The 25,970-nt window shown below is 43.3% G+C and overlaps 2 protein-coding genes across 3 annotated transcripts; one reads left to right on the top strand and one right to left on the bottom strand.

Moving 5' to 3' along the window:
- Positions 1-1,037: 1,037 nt before the first annotated feature.
- Positions 1,038-10,310, top strand: LOC114839105. Its single transcript, XM_029119374.2, has 2 exons — positions 1,038-3,186; positions 8,161-10,310. The coding sequence occupies exon 1, from the start codon at positions 1,674-1,676 to the stop codon at positions 2,856-2,858; it is 1,185 nt and encodes a 394-aa protein (XP_028975207.2). The 5' UTR covers positions 1,038-1,673; the 3' UTR covers positions 2,859-3,186; positions 8,161-10,310.
- tent5d (terminal nucleotidyltransferase 5D) lies at positions 10,243-25,623 on the bottom strand. 2 transcript variants are annotated; one of them, XM_020046092.3, is made up of 6 exons: positions 24,609-25,623; positions 20,353-20,694; positions 18,780-19,058; positions 14,319-14,339; positions 14,083-14,279; positions 10,243-11,118 (listed from the first exon to the last, which is right to left on the bottom strand). In XM_020046092.3, the coding sequence occupies exons 2-6, from the start codon at positions 20,683-20,685 to the stop codon at positions 10,713-10,715; spliced, it is 1,236 nt and encodes a 411-aa protein (XP_019901651.2). In that variant the 5' UTR covers positions 20,686-20,694; positions 24,609-25,623; the 3' UTR covers positions 10,243-10,712. The 2 variants fall into 2 exon arrangements, with proteins under 2 accessions (XP_019901651.2, XP_028975206.2); XM_029119373.2 differs by lacking the exons at positions 10,243-11,118; positions 18,780-19,058; positions 20,353-20,694; positions 24,609-25,623 and adding an exon at positions 13,105-13,165 and having other exon boundaries at positions 14,083-15,899.
- Between the last annotated feature and the right edge of the window lie 347 nt (positions 25,624-25,970).

Below are 25,970 nucleotides of genomic sequence, written 5' to 3'. Positions count from 1 at the left end.
CTCTTTTATTCAGTGTTAATGTTAACTCCTGTCTCCTCTTCTATTCAGTGTAAATGTTAATTCCTGTCTCCTCTTCTATTCAGTGTTAATGTTAATTCCTGTCTCCTCTTTTATTCAGTGTTAATGTTAACTCCTGTCTCCTCTTCTATTCAGTGTTAATGTTAATTCCTGTCTCCTCTTCTATTCAGTGTTAATGTTAACTCCTGTCTCCTCTTCTATTCAGTGTTAATGTTAACTCCTGCCTCCTATGCTTTAAGACATTGTGTTCTGTAACAGAATCTAACCTAGTGGTCCCTCAGCATTTGAGAGCTGGATTGTGTGTTATGAGAACATTTCTATAATCCCAAACTGTTTATTATTTTGGGGGGTAATTGTTGGACTACTTGACAGAGACATTTCATCGTCAACAAGTTCATCGTGTAAATAAACAGTAACGTTACAGATTCTTTACAGTAAATGCTCCACTTGTATAAAAAAGCATGTGGGATATAATGTAACGCTTCTGTAACTCAAATACAATTGTAAAGTACTATAGGTTCTTAAATACAGGCGATTATTAATGTTTGTAGGTCATAGTTGATAAAAAAAAACAAAAAAGGTAATTTAATGACTAACATATTAAGTACTGGACTGGGATCCATTTTGTCTGTTGTGAAGAGTGTAGTTCTGTGTGTGACCACTAGATGTCAGCATTGCCCTGTTTGTTTCTTATCCTTCCAACTTACCTGTCCCCATGCCCCCTCACAGAAATACAGGTAGGCAGACAGGACAGTACCACTGCACTCAGACAGGCAAACAGGACTAAACCACCTCAAACAGACAGGCCTACACATCAGACTGACAGACAGACAGGACTACACCACATCAGACTGACAGACAGACAGGACTATACCACCTCAGACAGACTGACAGACAGGACTACACCACATCAGACAGACTGACAGACAGGACTACACCACATCAGACAGACTGACAGACAGGACTATACCACCTCAGACAGACTGACAGACAGGACTACACCACATCAGACAGACTGACAGACAGGACTACACCACATCAGACAGACTGACAGACAGGACTATACCACCTCTGACAGACTGACAAACAGGACTACACCAAATCAGACTGACTGACAAACAGGACTACACCACATCAGACTGACTGACAAACAGGACTACACCACATCAGACTGACAGACAGGACTACACCACATCAGACTGACAGACAGGACTACACCACATCAGACAGCTAGACAGGATTATATACAGGTAATGAGACAGATGACCCAGTTGCAACCAGGTTGATACAATGTCTGAGCAGGAGAATGTGATCAGAGTGTTGTTGGTTTCAGGAGAACCTGATCAGAGTGTTGTTGGTTTCAGGAGAACCTGATCAGAGTGTTGTCGGTTTTAGGAGAAAGTGATCAGAGTGTTGTCGGTTTCAGGAGTACGTGGCCGGAGTCTGTTGTCTGTTCTAGGAGAACGTGGCCAGAGTCTGTTGTCAGTTCCAGGAGAACATGATCAGATTCTGTTGTCTGTTTCAAGAGATCGTAATCAGATTATGTTGCCTGTTTCAAGAGATCGTGATCAGATTCTGTTGTCTGTTTTAGGAGAAAGTCATCAGTGTTGACTGTTTTAGGAGAACGTCATCAGAGTGTTGTCTGTTTCAGGAGAATGTCAACAGAGTGTTCTCTCTTTCAGGAGAATGTCAACAGAGTGTTCTCTCTTTCAGGAGAATGTCAACAGAGTGCTCTCTCTTTCAGGAGAATGTCAACAGAGTGCTCTCTCTTTCAGGAGAATGTCAACAGAGTGCTCTCTCTTTCAGGAGAATGTCAACAGAGTGCTCTCTCTTTCAGGAGAATGTCAACAGAGTGCTCTCTCTTTCAGGAGAATGTCAACAGAGTGCTCTCTCTTTCAGGAGAATGTCAACAGAGTGCTCTCTCTTTCAGGAGAATGTCAACAGAGTGCTCTCTCTTTCAGGAGAATGTCAACAGAGTGCTCTCTCTTTCAGGAGAATGTCAACAGAGTGCTCTCTCTTTCAGGAGAATGTCAACAGAGTGCTCTCTCTTTCAGGAGAATGTCAACAGAGTGTTCTCTCTTTCAGGAGAATGTCAACAGAGTGTTCTCTCTTTCAGGAGAATGTCAACAGAGTGTTCTCTCTTTCAGGAGAATGTCAACAGAGTGTTCTCTCTTTCAGGAGAATGTCAACAGAGTGTTCTCTCTTTCAGGAGAATGTCAACAGAGTGTTCTCTCTTTCAGGAGAATGTCAACAGAGTGTTCTCTCTTTCAGGAGAATGTCAACAGAGTGTTCTCTCTTTCAGGAGAATGTCAACAGAGTGTTCTCTCTTTCAGGAGAATGTCAACAGAGTGTTCTCTCTTTCAGGAGAATGTCAACAGAGTGTTCTCTCTTTCAGGAGAATGTCAACAGAGTGTTCTCTCTTTCAGGAGAATGTCAACAGAGTGTTCTCTCTTTCAGGAGAATGTCAACAGAGTGTTCTCTCTTTCAGGAGAATGTCAACAGAGTGTTCTCTCTTTCAGGAGAATGTCAACAGAGTGTTCTCTCTTTCAGGAGAATGTCAACAGAGTGTTCTCTCTTTCAGGAGAATGTCAACAGAGTGTTCTCTCTTTCAGGAGAATGTCAACAGAGTGTTCTCTCTTTCAGGAGAATGTCAACAGACTGTTGTCTGTTTCAGGAGAAGGTCAACAGACTGTTGTCTGTTTCAGGAGAACGTCATCAGACTGTTGTCTGTTTCAGGAGAACGTCATCAGAGTGTTGTCTGTTTCAGGAGAACGTCATCAGAGTGTTATCTGTTTCAGGAGAACGTCATCAGTGTTTACTGTTTCCGGAGAACGTCATGAGAGTGCTCTCTGTTACAGGAGATTGTGATCAGATTCTGTTGTCTGTTTGACTGATGAGTCTTGATGGTTCCAAACTTCCATTTCACAATGAGGAAGCCCACTGTTCTCCTGGGAATTTGCAATGCAATTTGACAACAATCTGTGAGGTCTACTGTGAATAGCTTGGTTTTTGCTCTGAGAAGTTTGGGGCTTTATATTGACACTTGTATGTCTTTCTAAATGATGTAATCAGTTTAATTGAAGGTGGACTTCAATCAAGTTCTAAAGACATCTACAGACATCTACAGGATGGTCAACAGACACCGGATGCATCTGTGCTCAATTTAGTGTAATTTTTCATTTTGCTTTCTCGTTATGGAGAATTGTATGTAGATTAATGGGATTATATATATATATATATATATATATATATATAGAATGTAGTATAGTATATCCCCGTTTCCAAAAACATTGGGATGCAGCTTAAAATGCAAATAAAAACAACATGCAATGATGTGCAAATCATTTAAACCCAATATTTAATATAAAATAGTACAAAGACAACATAAAAAATGTTGATACTGAGAAATAGAAACGTTTCTGGAAAAATACAAAATGCATGCCATTTTGAATTTGATGCCAGCAACATGTTTCAGAAAAAATTCTCTGTAAGTGTTTGGGAACTTAGGAGACTGTAGTTTTGAAAGTGACATGTGTTCCCATTCTTGCTTGATATAGGATTTCAGCTGCTCAACAGTTCAGGGTCTCCTTTGTCGTTTTTCTCGTTTCATAATGCGCCAAATGTTTTCAATGAGTGACAGGTCTGGACTGCAGGCAAGCGAGCAAGTTTATTTATATAGCACAATTCATACACAGAAGCGATTCAATGTGCTTTACAATGAAAAGTAAGATATAAAAATGCAATAGAATAAAACAGTCAGATTGTAACAATTCTCTAACCACCCTCAAGGGGGACTCTCCACCCCGGTATCTCAATGCTCTTTGTGAGATAATCTCTGCATCAATGTCTTACTCGGCTGTCTCCAGGGGGACATTTAAGCCATGTCTGTACATGCATTTTATATTCATCCTCAATTAATTACAATTCCCATAACTGTTTACTGAACCACCCCGGTACCTCAATCCTCGCACTCCAGCACTTGGATAAACTCATCAGTCCTTTTGTGAGATAATACCCTACATCGATGTCTAAACAGCAGCACAAGAACATGCATTATCCGTCATCAGCAAATTGTTACATTTACACAGAGGTTATTCCTCTGATGGCACCAGGATCACTATGGAGCCATCACAATGGCGCCATTCTGTTGTAATACGCGCAGAATGTGGTTTGGCATTTTCTTAAATAATCAATGCCTTCCCTGAAAAATATGTTGTCTGGATGGCAGCATATGTTGTTCCAAAACCTATATTGTTCAGCATTAATGGAGCCTTCACAGATGTGTAAGTCAACCATGCCATGTGCACTAATGCACCCCCATCCCATCACGGATTCTGGCTTTTGAACTATGCGCTGATAACACAGCATCCATGATTCCCAAAAATAATTTCACCAGACCAGAGGACAGTTTGCCACTTCACTTCAGTCCGTCTTAAATTATACTTGGGCCCAGAGAAGGTGGCATAGTTTCTGGATCTTATTTATATATAGTTTGAATGGTAGAGATTTGTGGAGGCAGCAACATACTTTGTTCACAGACAGTGGTTTTCAGAAGTGATCCTGAGCCCATTCAGTGATGCCCACTACTGAATCGTGTCTGTTTTTAATGCAGTGCGGCCTGAGGGCCTGAAGATCACGGCCTTCCAATATTGTTTTTCAGGCATTGTCTTTTGCATACAGAGCTTTCTCCAAATTCTCTTATACTTATAATAATTTTATGAGATCCACAAACTCTTTACAATTTTACACTGAGAACCTTTATTCTCAAATTGTTGCACTATTTGCCCACGCAGTCTTTCACAGAGTGGTGAACCCCTCTCCATCCTCTCTGGAATGATCTTTTAATACCCAATCATGTTACTGACCTGTTGCCAACTGACCTAATTAGTGATGTTATTTTTTCCTTCTTGATCCGGAGATCCAACTACGAGCTTTTTAACTGCAGCAACTTTAAGATACGCTATTGGAGCTGGAATTACCGCGGTTGCTGGCACCAGACTTGCCCTCCAATGGATCCTCGTTAAAGGATTTAAAGTGTACTCATTCCAATTACAGGGCCTCGAAAGAGTCCTGTATTGTTATTTTTCGTCACTACCTCACCGAGTCGGGAGTGGGTAATTTGCGTCCCTGCTGTCTTCCTTGGATGTGGTGGCCATTTCTCAGGCTCCCTCTCTGGAATCGAACCCTGATTCCCTGTTACCTATGTGGTGGTGGGAGGGATCCATTTGGTCCATCAGAGAACAGTGTGGGGGATGTGTTGGTGGGAGGGATCCATTTGCTCCATCAGAGAACATGTGGTGGATGTGGTGGTGGGAGGGATCCATTTGGTCCATCAGAGAACAGTGTGGGGATGTGCTGGTGGGAGGGATCCATTTGGTCCATCAGAGAACATGTGGTGGGGATACCTGAGAGATGAAAGTGTATAAGCAACATGGTTAAGTTTACACAATTCTAACTTGGTTGTAAAATTAAAACTTAACTTCTGTGTAAATGTAACATCCAGTAGAAGGCATTGTTCAATTCAAATTGTTTATGAAATACAAAAGGTTACCAATGTCCAACGAGGCATGACCAGATTTGTACTTGTGGCTTGAAGTTAGGGCCAATGTTAGAAATGAGGGTTATGGTTTGGGCTTGAAGCAAAAAAAACTGGAATGCTTGAAGGCTTGTTTTTTTATTCCTTTAAATTTGTCCCTTTATGTATGAATGGTAATCAAGCTGAGACATAGGTCTTCTCTATAGTTGAGCCCTGTATTACGTTATATATAAAATTCACTTGTGGATCTTAAATGAAAGTCTATAAATATATGGACATTTTCACTTAGAGGTGTACTCATTTTTGTTGCCAGTGGTTTGGACATTGATGTGAGTTGGCTCTTGTAATTTGTTCAGTAAATCACATTTTTGGCACTCCCACTTCAGTACCCTTTCCCATTGTCTTTTAGTGTGACGCTTTCTACAGAGAAATGCTAAATATAAATGACATTTTATGTCCTTATTACTTTTAAATCTGTTACCATGTTGCACTGGGCGTGCTGCTAGGATGTTAGCGTATAACCACAAGGCTCAATCTTGTGCTAAGTGCATGAAACCTCATGGTGTGACACCAAATCATATTGTGCAATTGGTTTTGCTTGTCACTTCCTATAATCCATTTGTCACACCATATGATATGAACTGTATTTTCCTACACACAGAGTAATTATTAATTTAAGCAACGGTTTTTTAATTGTATTTTATAGCTAATAGCTTTTTTTAATGTATGTTTTTCCCTCATCTCTAATCTCATCTCTCATCTTCATCCGCTTATCCGGTATAGGGCCCTAATCTCATCTTCATCCGCTTATCCGGTATAGGGCCCTAATCTCATCTTCATCCGCTTATCCGGTATAGGGCCCTAATCTCATCTTCATCCGCTTATCCGGTATAGGGCCCTAATCTCATCTTCATCCGCTTATCCGGTATAGGGCCCTAATCTCATCTTCATCCGCTTATCCGGTATAGGGCCCTAATCTCATCTTCATCCGCTTATCCGGTATAGGGCCCTAATCTCATCTTCATCCGCTTATCCGGTATAGGGCCCTAATCTCATCTTCATCCGCTTATCCGGTATAGGGCCCTAATCTCATCTTCATCCGCTTATCCGGTATAGGGCCCTAATCTCATCTTCATCCGCTTATCCGGTATAGGGCCCTAATCTCATCTTCATCCGCTTATCCGGTATAGGGCCCTAATCTCATCTTCATCCGCTTATCCGGTATGGGGCCCTAATCTCATCTTCATCCGCTTATCCGGTATAGGGCCCTAATCTCATCTTCATCCGCTTATCCGGTATAGGGCCCTAATCTCATCTTCATCCGCTTATCCGGTATAGGGCCCTAATCTCATCTTCATCCGCTTATCCGGTATGGGGCCCTAATCTCATCTTCATCCGCTTATCCGGTATAGGGCCCTAATCTCATCTTCATCCGCTTATCCGGTATAGGGCCCTAATCTCATCTTCATCCGCTTATCCGGTATAGGGCCCTAATCTCAAAGATCAAGACTGAGAACAGGACTTTGCATAATGATTAAGAATAATAAAACAAAATGTCGTGAATTTTCACTAGGAAATACTGGATCTGAAGATAGTAATGATAAAGAATTATGATTAAATGAGTTTCTTAAGAGGAGTATATTCCATTTCCATTTTATATACAATTAACTTCATGTCACACCATAGGACAATTTTAGACTCTAATACAACAAATTGGTGAATGAAATCAGATTCCAGTACAAAATCTTAAAGACCCCATATATTTTTGGAAATCTAAGAATCAGTATAACACAACTCAATAATATTCATGCCTAATATTTAAAGTAAAGAAAAAACGTTTTTTCCGGCTTGTTTGTCAACCACCCTTATATACCCTTATATACAATACACATACATACAGTGTATGTGTATGTATATACTTCATACACTTTGTTTAAAGTGAATTTTGTAGAATATTGAAATCAGACTGTAAGTGTGCAAGTGCTTATGCCAGAGAGGGAGTGTCATTAGCCTGAACATTGCAGCATCTCACAGAATCCCAGATACCACTACTATACTGAGTTAACATTATAGGACCCAAAATATTACCCTGAGGAACCCCTTTATGGACATCTACAAATGTTGATACGACCCTTATGGTTACAGAAGCCTGAATGCAGATGTCAGGTATAAAAGAACGTAGATGTATATTTAAGAATGACTCCAGAATTTTTGTTGTGTTTTGAATGCTCAAACACATCAAATATTCAAAACAGTTAACACAGGCTGAAACTGAAGCTCACGGATCAAAATAACACATTTTGTTTGCAAAATGTTCTAACACTCACAAAACATTAAAAACATGCAAAAAAAGAATATATTTCCATCAAACACCACAACATTTGGTCAAATTAATATATTCTTTCAATCAATCATTACAAAATGGACAATAAAATACAAAATACAGCTATCAATATGAACCAGTTCATCCTAACAGTAATTTGTGCTATATGCCTGGTGCCACTTTTTGTATGTGCCAAAAGGCAAGCAAGCATATCACCACATGAATTGTATTACTGATTATGCCAAAGGTTCTCAAAACATTGTTTTGTATTTTTTCTTTGCAGTGCACCAAGGGAAAAACCTCCTTGCATGGTGTATCCATCCCTGGCAGTCCTCTGCACCAACTGCCAGGCAACCAGCATTCATTGCCTCCAGGAGGGTCATCTGCTCATATGTGATCATACACCTTCCATCTCCAAGCAGAGAACAACTACTCAGTTGGATTCAGTAAAGCAGAGTACACAGGGAGGAACTGTGTCATCATATGGGGCTGTGCTGCAAACCATTCATTCACAAGGTGAGAGTGGTGGAAGGCAACATTGTCCCAAATGATGACATACAGAGTCATGCCAAGCCTCAACAGCCCTCTCTCTTTGGGTGAACCCAGTCTTTCATTCAGTGCATCAAGAAATGTGATGAGGCATTCTGTATTGTATGGGCCGATAGTTGGTATGTGGCAAAGGACATCATTGGAGATTGATGCACTGAATGAAAACAGAGGTTGAAGCCAGCTTTGTACATCTGCTTCATTCTGACATGGTTTCATTGAAGGACTCAATAGTCGCCAAACTAAGACTGTTGATTTTTCTAAATTCTCCCTGATCTGCAGTTACTGCTGCCTGGATATCACGGTGTCTGATCACATTGTTTACCATGACCATATCTACAATGGCAGCCTCGTGTTCAATACTAAAGGTCTTTCCTCTGCCACCAGTGTGTGGTAGTCTGAGGATTCTAGAAAGTAAAGACAAAACGGACATTATGTCACATAAATTGGATTATTGAAACTACATTACTGCAGACAGTTTGTTTTGCCAACAGGCCAATACAGTGAAATACACTGTGGTAGACAGTAACATTGTGACTTACCTATTCTCACTCCGAAAAAGCCTGACAATAGATGCCACAGTGCTCTGACTCAGAATATTTCCTAATTGGTGATATGTTCATATTCTCTAATTCAAACTATGATTAAATTCCCCAGTTGGAGATGTGTTCATATTCTCTAATTCAAGCTGTGTTAAAATTCTCTAATTGGAGATGTGTTCATATTCCCTAATTGTGGATGTGTTCATATTCACCAATAAAATATTTAATATTTAATACTGGGCAGAACTTACTATATATGAGTTACTAGGCAGGAGAACCTAATAAAAGGGCTGGCCATTATTTTTCTGAGTTACATGGTAATGCTGAAAAATAATATATTTTTTCCCGGAGAAATTCCATATATTGTATTATGTCAAAAATAATGTTGATATGTTATCTGAGCAGGGACAGATCAAGACTTTGCTATCTTTACATACATTTACGTTTCTTCATACCCGTTGCTGGAAGCAATAAAAAGATGGAGACAAAGAAACAAAAGGAGAATAAAACACATATTGTCTGACGAAACACCACTAGAATCACAGGTCTGAGAACTACTGAAACGGAATACGACACACTTGGAGGTTGTGGGTTTCTTTAATAAATTTAAAATGACATAAATAAATGGCAGTACATAAACTAGGGCAGCAACAGCAGGTAATAAGTAAACTACACATTTTAATGACCAAACACATTTCACCTGAATTGACACATTTTTAACAACCTTTAACACCGACTCCCCAGTTGTGTGGTAACAGAGTACACACTAACATAGCCAATCCTATAGTAACATAGTATGGTGACATTGTAACATAGAAACTATCCCCTTGATAACACAATAGTATAGTAACAAACTATCTGTGGGTCTTGTCCAAAGGCACTTGAGTATTCACCTATGAACATCTTCTTTGGTGACGGACAAACATTCACTGGTAAGGAAATATACTGTCAATGTATCTATATATGTAAAGTGGATATACTACAGTATATACAGTATTTTATACTTTGCCATAAGCTAAGACCAGTCTACGACTTAAAAACAACCTCAGCATAAAATTAATACAGCCACATAACAGAAAAGCAACTTCAGCCTAACCTTAGAACAACTGTACCCCACCAGGGGACAAGGTAAAGCTGAGTATGTCTGGTACATTACAACACTACCTGGTACTGTTAACATAAAACATTATGTTTACAATAACATTAAAGCATTAAAATATGTTTACTGTAACATTCAAACATTATGTTTACAGTTACAGGTTTGTAATAAAACATGACGTTTGCTGTAACAACAATACAACTTGTTTGTAGTAACATGTTACACAATAAAAGGCTGTAACATGCATATCATCTCGCATATCTCGTTCCATATTTATGTATTATTTAATTTAGATTTGTTATTTTACCTTTTCATCAAACACAATGACAAGAGCAATGAGGGTTATCGTACTCCTCAAGGACACAATAAAACACTTTTCACTTTACTGGCTCTGGATTGTATCCAGCAACCTTCTGGTTACTGGTCAGACAAGAGCAAGGCTACCTGTCGACCCAAGGACATGAAAACATTAAATATGGTTAATATAAAAGACATTTGTAAGTTCCGAGTTTTCTAAATGTTTTAACTAGGCTTATGAGTTATGTTTATGGTTTTGGGTTAGGGTTGGTGTTAGGGTTAGATTTAGAGGTTTTAGAGGTTTTCTATTAAATATTTTTAATCAATAGTCTTAGAAACATGTTGTGTGTGTCAGACAAGCCCAGTCTGTGTGTGTAGTGGGTAGGGCTGGTAAAGCAGGGTGGAGCTCCCCTGAGGAAGGTAATAGCTGCAGTAACTGTGTTCAGCCATGTAGGGGGCGCTGTGATCAGTCAAGTAGGGGGCTGGCTGGTAAAAGCATGTCACATGGTCTGTGTTGGGAATCACATTCTGTTCACCCAGAATCCTCAGTGCCAGCACTGTGATCATGTTGAGGGTCTGGCGCCTCTCGTGTTCCATCAAGCACACTGTAGAGTCATTGACCACCCGGCGCAGTGTCATCAGGTACTGGTACTTGGTCCTCTCCTCGCCAATGAAATGGTTCCTCAGATACGATTGGATCTTCCTCTGCTGCTCCATGACGCCAGGGAAGTCGATGAAGAATCGTGAGCACATGTACCTGGAATAGAACAGTAAAATATGAATTATTTTATTTATAACTAGATGACTGTTGCTCTCTCCAGGAGTAATAAGAACAGTTAGGTCCAGAAATATTTGGACCCTGACAAGTTTTGTTATTTTGGCAGTTTACCCAAATATGTTCAAGTTACAGTAAAATAATGAATATGGGCTTAAAGTGCAGTCTCACAGCTTTAATGTGAGGATTCTACTTGCCTTTCTGGCACCTGAACCAGAATGATGGGAAGAAAAAAGTATGGAGAAGGCTTGGAATGGCTCATGATCCGAAGCATACTACATCATCTGTAAAACACGGTGGAGGCAGTGTGATGGCATGGGCATGCATGGCTTCCAATGGCACTGGGTCACTAGTGTTTATTGATGATGTGACAGAAGACAGAAGCTGATTGTACGGCACTTCACTTTACGCATGGACAATGACCCACAACATACTGCCAAAGCAACACATGAGGGAAAGAAGTGAAATATTCTGCAATGGCCGAATCAATCAACTGATCTAAACCCAATTGAACATGCATTTCATTTGCAGACAACACAACTTAAGGCAGAAAGACCCATGAACAAACAACCGAAGACAGACAGTAGATAGTTTTGACAAAATACTTAATGAAGTAAATAATGAATACACTGGCTTAAAGTTGCAGTGTCACGAGTGTAGGTGGACAAGGAGCCGGTCGCAGGAGTTTGAGGAAGAAATTAGTTTTAACAAATGTATTTTTATCATAAGTTCAAACGCTGTATTATAAACAAACTGAGCAAGGCATTATTGCTTATTTTATTTTACTACTAGAAACAAGAAAACCCAATTGCATTGATAGTTAACCCCTCCCTCCCCACCGGAGCCCCTCCACTAGTACCAAATGTACAGTTGAATTTTTTTTTGAGCCAACATAAATAACCGCTGTAGCCCTGGTACCAGAGTAAAGCACCAGTGGAAAAGCGGCATTACTTCCCTACCTGTAGTGATCAGACTCTTGACCATTGTTATTCACAAATATGAAATGGCTACAAACCCCTCCCCCCCGGCTCTTGGTAAGGCTGACCACACATGGATTTTGCTCCTCCCATCTTATAGACAACACCTAAAACAGGATAAAATGTTTTTTCAGACAGTCCAAAGCTGGAATGAGGGATCCCTGACTGCTTTGAAACAACACACTGGCAGATGTTCTGTGATGCAGCCGATGGGGACATTGATGAATACACAGACTCTGTCTCAGCATATATCTCCAAATGTATTGGTGATGTCGTCCCGAGGGTAAATGTTCAGACTTTCCCTAACCAAAAACCCTGGGATAATGGTAATGTCCATGCTAAGCTCCTCCGCTTATAGCTCTGGGGACCTGGAGGCTTTGAGGAGATCCAGATATGACCTACGGAAGGCTATCTGAGATCAGAGAAAAAGAGACTACAGGGATAAGATGGAGTCTAACTACCACAGCTCTGACCCCAGACGCATGTGGGGAGGACTGCATCACATCACAGAATACAAAGGGAGTAATAGCAGTGATGCTCCACCTGCCGCCTCACTCCTTGACCAGCTCAACACCTTCTATGCACGGTTTGAGAAGACCAAAACAATTCCTTCAGTGAGGCTTGCTGAGGACCAAGATGACTACACTCTGTCTCTAACCACGGCTGATACGAGGAGAGCTCTTAAAAAAGTGAACCCACAGAAGTCACCAGGGCCAGGTGGCATTCCAGGCCGTGTCCTCAGGGGGTGTGCCGACCAGCTAGCGAAGGTGTTCACCTCCATATTCAACCTCTCCCTGTCTCTGTCTGTAGTCCCCTCCTGCTTCAAATAGACCACCATTGTCCTTGTACCGAAGAAACCTTCCATCACCTGCCTGAATGACTACCGCCCTGTAATACTGACCTCCACCATCATGAAGTGCTTCGAGTAGCTGGTCAGAACTCACATCTGCTCCACCCTTCCTGACACCTTGGACCCCTTTCAATTTGCATACCCCCCCAACAGATCTACTGAGGATGCCATCGCCCTGACGACCAACACCGCCCGCTCCTACCTGGAAAAAGGCAACACATACGTGAGGATGCTGTTTGTGGACTACAGCTCAGCATTCAACACTATTGTACTCCTCAAGCTTGTTCCCAAGGACCCTGGGATTTAACACCTCCCTTTTCACTTGGATCCTGGACTTCCTGACTGGCAGACCCCAGATGATGAGAATGGGCAACATCACCTCCTCTGCACTGACCCTGAGCACTGGAGCCCCCCAGGGCTGCATACTCAGTCCCCTCATGTACAACCTCTCTCTCAACATCTGCAAGACTAAGGAGATGATTGTGGACTTCAGGAAGTGGCGGGGGGGGGGGGGGGTCATGCCCCCATACACATCAATGGAGCTGAAGTGGAAAGTCTCAGAATTTAAGGTCCTCAATGTGCTCATCAAAGATAACCTCATTTGGTCCAGGCAAGCAAACTCGGCAGTGAAAACTGCCCAAAAAAGTATTTACTTCCTGAGGAGACTCAAGATGTGTGGCATGTCTATAAAAACTCTCACCCACTTCTACAGGTGCACCATTGAGGCCCTATATATGTATATATAATGTATATCTACAATAATCAATACTTATACCCATATTGTGCATTTCCCCATCCTACTCCTTCTAAATTGGTGCTAGTTTACTTAATGTACAGTATATTACTGTCCTACTTGTTATATCTATAATATTCAATACTACTAGCCATTTGCCGCTAGTTTACGGTACACTTTTTAAATCGCTGCTAGTTTTGGTGTTAACAATGTATATTATCACTTTATGTTTTCTTGCTATATATTTGCTTTATATATATTTCTTAATTCTTACTACGTAGATATTGGGTGCCATGTCACAATCATTTCATTGTGTAGGATGACGCCGTGTTGTTCGGTGCCTTTGACAAATAAACCTGAAACCTGAATAATAATGATGATAATACCTCTCGAGGGTCTTTATCTCAGTGTGGCTGGCTGGCTGGTACTCCCGGACCAACAGGTTGCTGTACTTCAGCAGTCCTCCTCCTCGGATCTCCTCTGGGTTCCTGGTGGCAATGAGACGGTAACGCAGGTGCTCCATTGCTGCCTGAAAGTCCCCGTACATACTCTCTGCCAGGACCTCGATAGCAGGAGTTGGTGCCTGGCTTGACATATCTACTTCCAGCAAACGGCTCTTTACAAAGGTCTCTTCAGCAGGGTCCTCTGACAGCTTGTTGGAACCCTCCATAGCAGGCACTTCGGGGTCCCCAGGTATTTGGCTGGACACCTCTATAGAAGGCACCTTGGGGTCCCCAGGTATTTGGCTGGACACCTCTATAGAAGGCACCTTGGGGTCCCCGGGTATTTGGCTGGACACCTGTATTGCAGGCACTTTGGGATCCCCAGGTATTTGTTTGGACACCTCTTTAGCAGGCACCTTGGGGTCCCCAGGTATTTGTTTGGACACCTCTTTAGCAGGCACCTTGGGGTCCCCAGGTATTTGTTTGGACACCTCTTTAGCAGGCACCTTGGGGTCCCCAGGTATTTGTTTGGACACCTCTTTAGCAGGCACCTTGGGGTCCCCAGGTATTTGTTTGGACACCTCTTTAGCAGGCACCTTGGGGTCCCCAGGTATTTGTTTGGACACCTCTTTAGCAGGCACCTTGGGGTCCCCAGGTATTTGTTTGGACACCTCTTTAGCAGGCACCTTGGGGTCCCCAGGTATTTGTTTGGACACCTCTTTAGCAGGCACCTTGGGGTCCCCAGGTATAGGCCGATTCTCGGGCACCTTAGAGTCTACTCCAACAGGCATCATGCTCTCCATTAGGACCTCTCCAGACAACCACCTACAAATCTTTTTCTTTGCAGGTAGATCGCTAAACGCCTCAGTCGTTTTATTTGCTTTTGGCACTGATCTAGATGCCTCAACGTCCCTGTACATACTCTCATGTAGGACCTCTGTATGCATCAATTCAGTGGTTTCTTTCGCCTCAAGCACCAGAGTGCACACTTTAAAGTCCTCACAGTGCTCAGAAAGATCCTTAGCAATCTCCTCAGGCAAGGAACAGGGCAGTTCTGGGAGAGCCCCAGGTAAGTTATTTGAGCTCTCTAAGATGGGGAGGAACTGGGGGAGAGAAACAGAGTCTAAAGACGGTCTCTGAATTGAGTATTTGAGAATAAGAGGCTCAGCGAGCTGGGTGCTGGTAGTCATGTCTGATTCTGATAGGCTATCTGGGTCTGGTAGAGGTTCTGATTGAGTGTCTGGCTTAGGTAGAGGTTCTGATAGAATGTCTGGCTCCTGCAGAGGTTCCGATTGACTGTCTGGCACCTGTAGATGTTCCGATTGACTGTCTGGCACCTGTAGATGTTCCGATTGACTGTCTGGCACCTGTAGAGGTTCCGATTGACTGTCTGGCTCCTGTAGAGGTTCCGATTGACTGTCTGGCTCCTGTAGAGGTTCCGATTGACTGTCTGGCTCCTGTAGAGGTTCTGATTGACTGTCTGGCTCCTGTAGAGGTTCTGGTTGCCTATCTTGCTCCTGCAGAGGGTAAATGGCTATCTGTGGGACTGGGTGCATCATCTTTGAGTGTCTGAACTGCTCTTTCTCAGTGTACTTAAATGGCCAGAGAGATATCTGTTCTGCTATCTCTCTCTCAGACTGTCCCCGAGACTCAGAGGGACGATCTTGGATAGGTATGGTTATGAGAAATGGAGGTGGAGAGAGGAGGGAAGGAGGGGACAGGGTGAGAGGAGGAGGGAGAGTGAGACAGAGAGACTGAAGAGTGAGGTTTGAGGGAGGAGAGGAGGGAGAGTTTGGAGGAGGGGAGAGAGAAATGGATGGAGGGGAGAGAGAGTTGGGAGAGGAGGGAGAAATGGGAGGAGGGGTCAGAGAAATGGGAGGAGGGGTCAGAGAAATGGGAGGAGGGGAGGGAGAAATGGGAGGAGGGGAGAGAGAAATGGGAAGAGAGGACTGAGAAATGGGAGGAGGGGAGAGAGAAATGGGAGAGGGGGGAGGGGAGTTGGGAGGAGGACTGAGAGAGTTTGGAGGAGGGGTGAGACATAGGTAGTACGGAGGGGAGAGAGAGTTGGGAGGAGGGGAGAGAGAGCTAGGAGTTGTGAAACATAGGTGGTTTAGAGGGGAATGGTCGGATGAAGGAGAGAGGTCATAGGTCAAAGGAGAAATGGAGTTAGAAGGAGAAGAGATGGAGAGACAGAGAGTGGGAGAATGGGTGTGGGATGTGTGCAGTGAATCAGGAGGTTCTGAGAGTACAGAAGGAGAACATGCTTCTGACTGGGGGACAGTTTTTAAAGGCTGCCTAACTGCTGACTGGGTTTGGGTAGGGTCTAACAGCTCTACCTGGGTAACTGCTGACTGGGTTGGGGTAGGGTCTAACAGCTCTACCTGGGTAACTGCTGACTGGGTTTGGGTAGGGTCTAACAGCTCTACCTGGGTAACTGCTGACTGGGTTTGGGTAGGGTCTAACAGCTCTACCTGGGTAACTGCTGACTGGGTTTGGGTAGGGTCTAACAGCTCTACCTGGGTAACTGCTGACTGGGTTGGGGTAGGGTTTAACAGCTCTACCTGGGTAACTGCTGACTGGGTTGGGGTAGGGTTTAACAGCTCTACCTGGGTAACTGCTGACTGGGTTGGGGTAGGGTTTAACAGCTCAACTTGTGTTATTGCTGACTGGGTTGGAGTAGGTTTTAACAGCTCTACCTGGGTATCTGCTGACTGGGTTGGGGTAGGGTTTAACAGCTCTACCTGGGTAATTGCTGACTGGGTTGGGGTAGGGTTTAACAGCTCTACCTGGGTAATTGCTGACTGGGTTGGGGTAGGGTTTAACAGCTCAACTTGTGTTATTGCTGACTGGGTTGGGGTAGGGTTTAACAGCTCTACCTGGGTAATTGCTGACTGGGTTGGGGTAGGGTTTAACAGCTCTACCTGGGTAATTGCTGACTGGGTTAGGGTAGGGTTTAACAGCTCAACTTGTGTTATTGCTGACTGGGTTGGAGTAGGGTTTAACACCTCTACCTGGGTAACTGCTGTATGGGTTAGGGTAGTGTTTAGCTCTACCTGGGTAACTGCTGAATGGGTTGGGGTAGGATTTAACAGCTCTACCTGGGTAACTGCTGACTGGGTTGGGGTAGGGTTTAACAGCTCTACTTGTGTACCTGCTGAATGGTTTAGGGTAGTGTCTATCAACTCTAGCTGGGTAACTGCTGACTGGGTTAGGGTAGGGTTTAACAGCTCAACTTGTGTTATTGCTGACTGGGTTGGAGTAGGTTTTAACAGCTCTACCTGGGTAACTGCTGACTGGGTTGGGGTAGGGTTTAACAGCTCTACTTGTGTACCTGCTGAATGGTTTAGGGTAGTGTTTAACAGCTCTACCAGGGTAACTGCTGACTGGATTGGGGTAGGGTTTAACAGCTCTACCTGGGTAACTGCTGAATGGGTTAGGGTAGTGTTTAACAGCTCTACCTGGGTAACTGCTGAATGGGTTGGGGTAGGGTTTAACAGCTCTACCTGGGTATTTGCTGACTGGGTTTGGATAGGAGGTAGAACAGTTGCAGATTTTATAAGGTCCAAGTCAGATGAGAATGGGTGGGGACCAAAAGGAGAAGAGGAGGGGTAAGTGGTAGGTTTAGGAGCCATGGTAGGGGCAGGGCTGACCTTCCGGCGCATCCTACGGGGAACTTTAGGAGATAAGTGTTTTAGGACCACCATTACAGACTGTCTACTGGTGGAGTCACTAGCCATACTCCTCTTGACTGGGTCTTTGGGTTGGACTGGGTCTTCAAGATGAACTGGACTGTTGAGGTGGACTGGGTCTATGAGGTGGACTGATTCTTTGGAAGGGAATGACTCCTTGAGGTGGACAGGTTCTTTGGAATGGACTGGGTCTTTGAGGTGGACAGGGTCTTTGGAATGGACTAGATCCTTGAGGTGGACACAGTCGTTGCAACAGACTAGGTCCTTGAGCTGGACAGGGTCTTTGGAATGGACTGGGTCCTTGAGGTTGACAGGGTCTTTGGGATGGACTGGGTCCTTGAGGTTGATTGGGTCTGTCTGTGTTCTTATTGGTTGTGTTCTTGCTTCTAACATTGTGATTGGATATGTTTCTGCATCGTTCTCTTTAATTGGTTGAGTATCTACTTCTATCCCAATGATTTGTTTAGTTTCAGCTACTATTTCTGTGATTTGTTTTGTTTCTGAAGATGTGTCTGCTTTAGACGAGTTACGTGTCTGATTGGACATTGTCTGTTCGGGTGATGATATCACCGTTAATATCCCACACATCTTCACCATCTCCATGTGTATCTTTGTATCAATGGACTCTGCTGGTGGGAGGGGGAACTGTAGCTCAGATATTTTGCTCTGATTCTCACCCATTGACATTCCTGTCTGTGATTCTGTCTGGTCAGAGTTTTCCATTTGGTCCAAGTTTCTCATCTGGTCAGAATGTTCTGTCTTGTTTGAGTGTTCTGTCTGGTCCAAGTGCTCTGTCTTGTCTGTCAAGTGGTCATCCTGGGACTTCACCCTCTCTGTGTCTGCCATTGAATAGACTGGTGCCTCGGCCGAGGCAGGCCTTGGCAGACACTCTGTATTATGATTGGGTCTAGCTATGTTCTCAGCCTTGTCATTTCCTGTGGGTGTTCGCACCTCCTCTCGGAGGTATGCATCAAGCATGCTGTCCAGAATAATCTGAAAGGAGTCAACACTGAACTCAAATTGCCGGCGCAGCACAGACACAAACTTCAGCTCCAGGTTTTTCCCACTGTTGTTGCTAAGGGAGATTAGAGACCAGCGATCCTGATCACTAAACACCTTGACCATCTTCTGGACATATGCCTCCTTCAGAGTGGCACTGCTGATTTTCTCCCTGTTCACACCTGGAGGCAGGAAGTCCAACAAACAGCCCAAAACCACCTCCTTAATTACCTGGTGGAATAACAATAAACTGTTATTAACTATCTAACCCCTGACCCCTAATTCTAACCCCTGAACCTAAACATTTAGGTAGGAAGTCCAACATTAATTCTGACCTCTGACCCTAAACTCCATTTCCACTTCTTTGTCTATCGTGAATAGTATATGGTGAAACAAAATGTTCTGCAAACATTTATTCAAAGAACAGTGAGAGTAGAGCACCTTAGTAGCAAGCTTAAATGGACATAATTGATATTGCCAAATCACCAAACTAACAACAAGCACTTCCTTTCATTACCCAGAAAGCATCAGATAGAAGCTAAACAATAAAGGGGGGCTGAAATGGATTTAATACCCAGTGAAATAATAACAATATAATAACAATACAATTGCTGATCACAAACAGCCCACCTTGATCCCTGTTGGGATAATAACATAACGCTGCTATTAACTAACCCCTGTTACTAGTCCTAACCCCTAAACGTAAGACAGGAAGTCCAACCAACAGCTCAACACCACCTTAATCCCTGTTGGAATAATAATAATAATAACAGGATTCAGTTCTGACCATAGATCTCAACCAACCAACAGCTCAACACCACCTTAATCCCTGTTGGAATAATAACAATAATAATAACAGGATTCGGTTCTGACCATAGATCTCAACCAACCAACAGCTCAACACCACCTTAATCCCTGTTGGAATAATAACAATAATAATAACAGGATTCAGTTCTGACCATAGATCTTAACCAACCAACAGCTCAACACCACCTTAATCCCTGTTGGAATAATAACAATAATAATAACAGGATTCGGTTCTGACCATAGATCTCAACCAACCAACAGCTCAACACCACCTTAATCCCTGTTGGAATAATAACAATAATAATAACAGGATTCAGTTCTGACCATAGATCTTAACCAACCAACAGCTCAACACCACCTTAATCCCTGTTGGAATAATAATAATAATAATAACAGGATTCAGTTCTGACAAAAGATCTTAACCAATCAACAGCACAACATCCCATCTGAACTGCAGGAAATCAAACATAAATATCTTCTGTTATTACCTACAATTGCCTGCATTAGAATAACTAAGCCTCTATACAACACAGACCATAAACCCTAACCCATATATCCTAACCCTAAACCAGACCATTACCCTTATATCAAACCATAAACAATTCACCCCTAAGCCCTAAACCATAGACCCTAAATCTCAGACCATCAGTGCTAACCCATACACTCTAAACAATGAAACCTCACCCCCTAACCAATAAGCCCTAAGCCATAACCCTACCATGAAGTCCTCGTGTCGGGGCAGGTCGACTCCAAAGATGATGTCCAGGTCTTTATAGCACGTTCCACTGTCTCGGATCAGAACATGGCTTGCAGTCGACCCATTCAGACGCACGTCACGGACCCCAATGCCTCGGGCCTGCAGCTGTGATCGAACAGCAGCTATGATGTCGCGAGGACGTAGCTCCAGCGTGGGGAAGTTCCCGCGACCGTGGATCGGAACGATCTCAGACAGAACCTGATCTAGAACCTTAATTTGTTCTGCAGAAAGGCTGTGGAACCGTTGCAGAGAACCGGTACCTCCACTACTGTTACCATCACCTGACTTAGACATTCTGGTGGCCTGGAGGGAGAGAGTAGAAAAAGTGGGGTGGGATAAGAGGAAGGGAAGGAGGGGACGCAGGTGACAGTTCGGGGTGAGAAAAGGGGGGAGGGTGGTTTAAGGGTGAGAGATTGGGATGGAGAGAAGAATGGAGACAAAAAAGGGAGGGAGGAGGGGAAAGCATTATAGGAGGGGCAAACAATTAGAGGAGGGGCAAAGTATGAGAAGAGGGGAGGAGGAGACAGAGAAAATAATTGTTAATAATGTCAATGTAGAAAACAAACAAAGGAGCATATTGATGACATGATGTCTCTAGAACATATTGATGACACATGATGTCTCTGGAACATATAAATGACACATGATGTCTCTGGAACATATTGATGACATGATGTCTCTGGAACATATTGATGACACATGATGTCTCTGGAACATATAAATGACACATGATGTCTCTGGAACATACAGATGACACATGATGTCTCTGGAACATGTTGATGACACATGATGTCTCTGGAACATATAAATGACACATGATGTCTCTGGAACATATTGATGACACACGATGTCTCTGGAACATACAGAAGACACATGATGTCTCTGGAACATATTGATGACACATGATGTCTCTGGAACATATAAATGACACATGATGTCTCTGGAACATGTTGATGACACATGATGTCTCTGGAACATGTTGATGACACATGATGTCTCTGGAACATATTAATGACACATGATGTCTCTGGAACATATTAATGACACATGATGTCTCTGGAACATATAAATGACACATTATGTCTCTGGAACATGTTGATGACACATGATGTCTCTGGAACATACAGAAGACACATGATGTCTCTGGAACATATAAATGACACATGATGTCTCTGGAACATATTAATGACACATGATGTCTCTGGAACATATTAATGACACATGATGTATCTGGAATATATACATGACACATGACGTCTCTGGAACATATTAATGACACATGATGTCTCTGGAACATATTAATGACATATGATGTTTCTGGAACATGTAGATGGACACATGATGTCTCTGGAACATATAGATGGACACATGATGTATCTGGGTTATCTGATAGCTGGCTGGTTTCACTGCATAGAAATATTGTGAATGAACAGACTGAAAATTACAGCAGTGTAAAAGAGTAAGGAGAGGAAAGTACAAGAGGAGAGAATAGAGAGAGAATCCTAGAAGAGAGGAGAGGAGAAAAGAAAGTAAGGAGAGAACTACGAGAGTTTTTTATAATTATAAATAATAAAGGTCTGAAGGTTTTTCACATGTCATTATACACAGATCAGCCATAACATTATGACTACCTGCCTAATAAGGTGTACGTCAAGTCAACACCTTGAACTTGGAGGCCAAGTCAACACCTTGAACTTGGAGGCCAAGTCAACACCTTGAACTCGTTGTTGTGTTCCTCAAACCATTCCTGAACCATTTTTGTTTTGTGGCAGGGCACATTATTCTACTGAAAGAGGCCAATGCCATCAGGGAATACCGTTGCCATGAAAGGGTGCACATGGTCTGCAACAATGCTTAGGTGGGTGGTACGTGTCAAAGTAACATCCACATGAATGGCAGGACCCAAAGTTTCCCAGCTGAACATTGCCCAAAGCATCACACTGCCTCCGCCGACTTGCCTCCTTCCCATAGTGCATCCTGGTGCCATGTGTTCTCCAGGTAAGTGACGCACACGCACCCGGCCATCCACGTGATGTAAAAGGAGATCTGATTCATCAAACCAGGCCACCTTCTTCCATTGCTCTGTGGTCCAGTTCTGATGCTCACGTACGCATTGTATTGTAGGCACTTTCAGCAGTGGACAGGTGTCAGCATGGGCTCCCTGACTGGTCTGCAGCTACACAGCCCCATACACAACAAACTGCGATGCATTGTGTGTTCTGACACCTTTCTATCAGTACCAGCATTAACTTTTTCAGCAATTTGAGCTACAGTAACTCGTCTGTTGGATCGGACCACACGGACCAGCCTTCGCTCCCCACGTGCATCAATGAGCCTTGGCCGCCCATGACCCTGTCACCGATTCACAGTTTTTCCTTCCTTGGACCACTTTTGATAGGTACTGACCACTGCATCACAATTTTGCCCTCACAATCACCCATTCTTCCTACTTCTAACACATCAACTTTGAAGACAGAATCTTAACTTGCTGCCTAATATATTCCACCCAGGTGCCATGATTACGAGATTATCAGTGTTATTCACTTTACCTGTCAGTGGTAATAATGTTATGGCTGATCGGTGTTTACATCATGATGAATAAATCATTGAATGTGTGTGTGAGTGTGTGTGTGTGTCTGTGTGTGTGTAGTGTGTGTGAGAAAGGGTTAAACATGAGTCATCATCACTACATATCAGTTAAAGTCTGTATTGCTGTTTTAATGTTCATAGAATGTCAAGGTTTGAATTCTGGCTGTGTGGCAACAGATCGGCAAAGATAAGGATATACCAGGATAGACCTGGATAGACCAGGACAGCCAGATAGACCAGGACAGACAAATTGACCAGGACAGACCAATAGACCAGGACAGACCAATAGACCAGGACAGACAGACCAGGACAGACCGATCAGGAAAGACAGATAGACAAGGACAGACCAATAGACCAGGACAGACAGATAGAGCCAGGATAGACAGACTGACCAGGACAGACAGATAGACCAGGACAGACAGACTGACCAGGACAGACAGATAGACCAGGACAGACAGACTGACCAGGACAGACAGATAGACCAGGATAGACCAGGACAGACAGATAGACCAGGACAGACAGACTGACCAGAACAGACAGATAGACCAGGATAGACCAGGACAGACAGATAGACCAGGACAGACAGACTGACCAGAACAGACAGATAGACCAGGATAGACAGACTGACCAGGAAAGACAGATAGACCAGGACAGACAGACCGACCAGGACCCAACGATAGACAAGTACAGACAGACCGATAGACCAGGACAGACAGACAGACAGACAGATAGATCAGGACAGACAGACAGACCAGGACAGACAGATAGACCAGGACAGAGAGATAGACCAGGACAGACCGATAGACCAGGACAGACAGACAGATAGGTCAGGACAGAAAGACAGACCAGGAGAGACAGACAGGCCGGGGCAGACAGGACAGACCAGGACAGACAGATTATATACACTATAGAAAACGAACTACTGTAACATGCATGTGCCTGTTATATAACATAGTTATAAGTGCATAGATGCCACGCACACACACACATGCACACTCACACACACACACATACATTGGTTAAAGTGATTCATCAGGATATTGATGATGATGTTTTGTCCTGCAAAACACTAAGATGACTAAGAAACAATAATTAACTGAACTGAAAGATTCTTAACTCATTCTAAAGAAACAGTTGTAAAAAGAGGGAGAGAGGAGTGAAGGAGCCGTGAATAAGAGAGGAGGTTGAAAAAAGGAAGAGAGTAGAAGAGCAGAGGAGAGGTTGCAGGGTTTTGCCCCCCTCCCATTCAAACAGCCCAGTGTGACTCATCCCCAGCCGTGCGCAGAACCCCTCTCTTCAGCCAACTGAAAGGACACAATTCAGCAACTAACAGGTTTAACAAACACCTCCAGGTTACTATCTCACTGAGATATACATAGTGTTGGATGATTATCTTGGCCAGGGTCAGAGGTCAGGGTAACAAGGGTATAAGCCAGTGAGATATCTAGTTCTGCGAAACTCTGCATACCTTAAATCTCTCTGAATTCATGAAAAAGTTGCTTTTTAAGGAGACACTCATATTGTTGAATTTTGAAGTCCCGTTTAATATCATGAACCTGCTGTGACTAGATCTACAGACTTACTCTCCTCTCCAAATTATGATTATTATGATGACGACGAAAACTCACCTGGATCTGGTACTAGAAGATAGGAGACTGTCTTGCTTTATTCTTTACCCTGTCTGGGGTTAAGGTTACGTCTACGTCAGCCTCTGCTTCAGTCCGTCTGTCCACTCGGTTCAATACAGAAAGTATTTCATGTCTATTTTGAAGTGTCTCTAGATGTCTTCGTTAATTAATAAAGTGTATCTTGCTTCTCAACTAATTTACTCAATTTGATTGATAAAGTCCGGTCCGTTTGTTTGTCTTGGCCGGTCGGTTCCGAAAGTGCGTTGGTCAAGGGTGCGCGTGGGTATGTGAGCTGTCTCTTTGGCGCTCGGTACTCAAAGAAAACTATTTTCTGTCCTGTTTTCTCGACCAGGGAGCCGGTAATGAACCGAGCAGCGTAAGGCAATATCCATGGCAACCTGTCGTCATCACGTTTTACCGATGGTCCAGCCTCCAACACCACCACAGCAACATCGCGGGGGCAGGCAGCGTGCGCTATAACAAGTGTCAGGGATGATGTGCGTGCAGCGTGCACCGTGCGCGTGCAGCTGAATGAGTCTGTGCGGTAAACAGATTCTCACCGTAGCACAGAATAGAACGAACGCGTTTAGACCAGTTGCAGGAGAGCATATAAACACGTGACGTGTTAGGAAACATGAGTAAACATGGACATAATTGTAATGTCCAGAGGTTGGTACAGATGATATCATATACACATTGATTAGGCTAAGCGTAGATCTATAAATGATCTATCAATAACTTATTGATCTGTAATTGGTTCTTCTATACGTGGTCATTAAATTGAAAACAGTTAATCAATAGTGTCCTTTAACATTTAGTCTGCACTCACACCCCTAAACACACAAGGGTTCTGTCCCCTTGTAAGGACCAGACAACCGATTGTAAATCTAAATCCCCTAAGTCTAATCATAACCCTTACCTTAAGCTAACCTTAACATTTTGCATACATAGACCTGGATCACACACACCCACACACAGAACTCACAGATCAAACACACCCACACACAGAACTCACAGATCACACACACCCACACACCTCACAGATCACACACACCCACACACAGAACTCACAGATCAAACACACCCACACACAGAACTCACAGATCAAACACACCCACACACACACACACAGAACTCACAGATCACACACACCCACACACACACAGAACTCACAGATCACACACACCCACACACCTCACAGATCACACACACCCACACACAGAACTCACAGATCACACACACCCACACACAGAACTCACAGATCACACACACCCACACACAGAACTCACAGATCACACACATGCATGCTGGTGCAGTTATGCGCATAGAGAGTGACTCATCCTCACTGTGACGGAGAGAGAC

This window comes from Esox lucius, chromosome 4 (assembly GCF_011004845.1).
Source record: "Esox lucius isolate fEsoLuc1 chromosome 4, fEsoLuc1.pri, whole genome shotgun sequence".
Lineage (NCBI taxonomy): Eukaryota > Metazoa > Chordata > Actinopteri > Esociformes > Esocidae > Esox > Esox lucius.
Note: the sequence above shows the minus strand (reverse complement) of the source record. Positions and strands in the feature narration are given on the sequence as shown.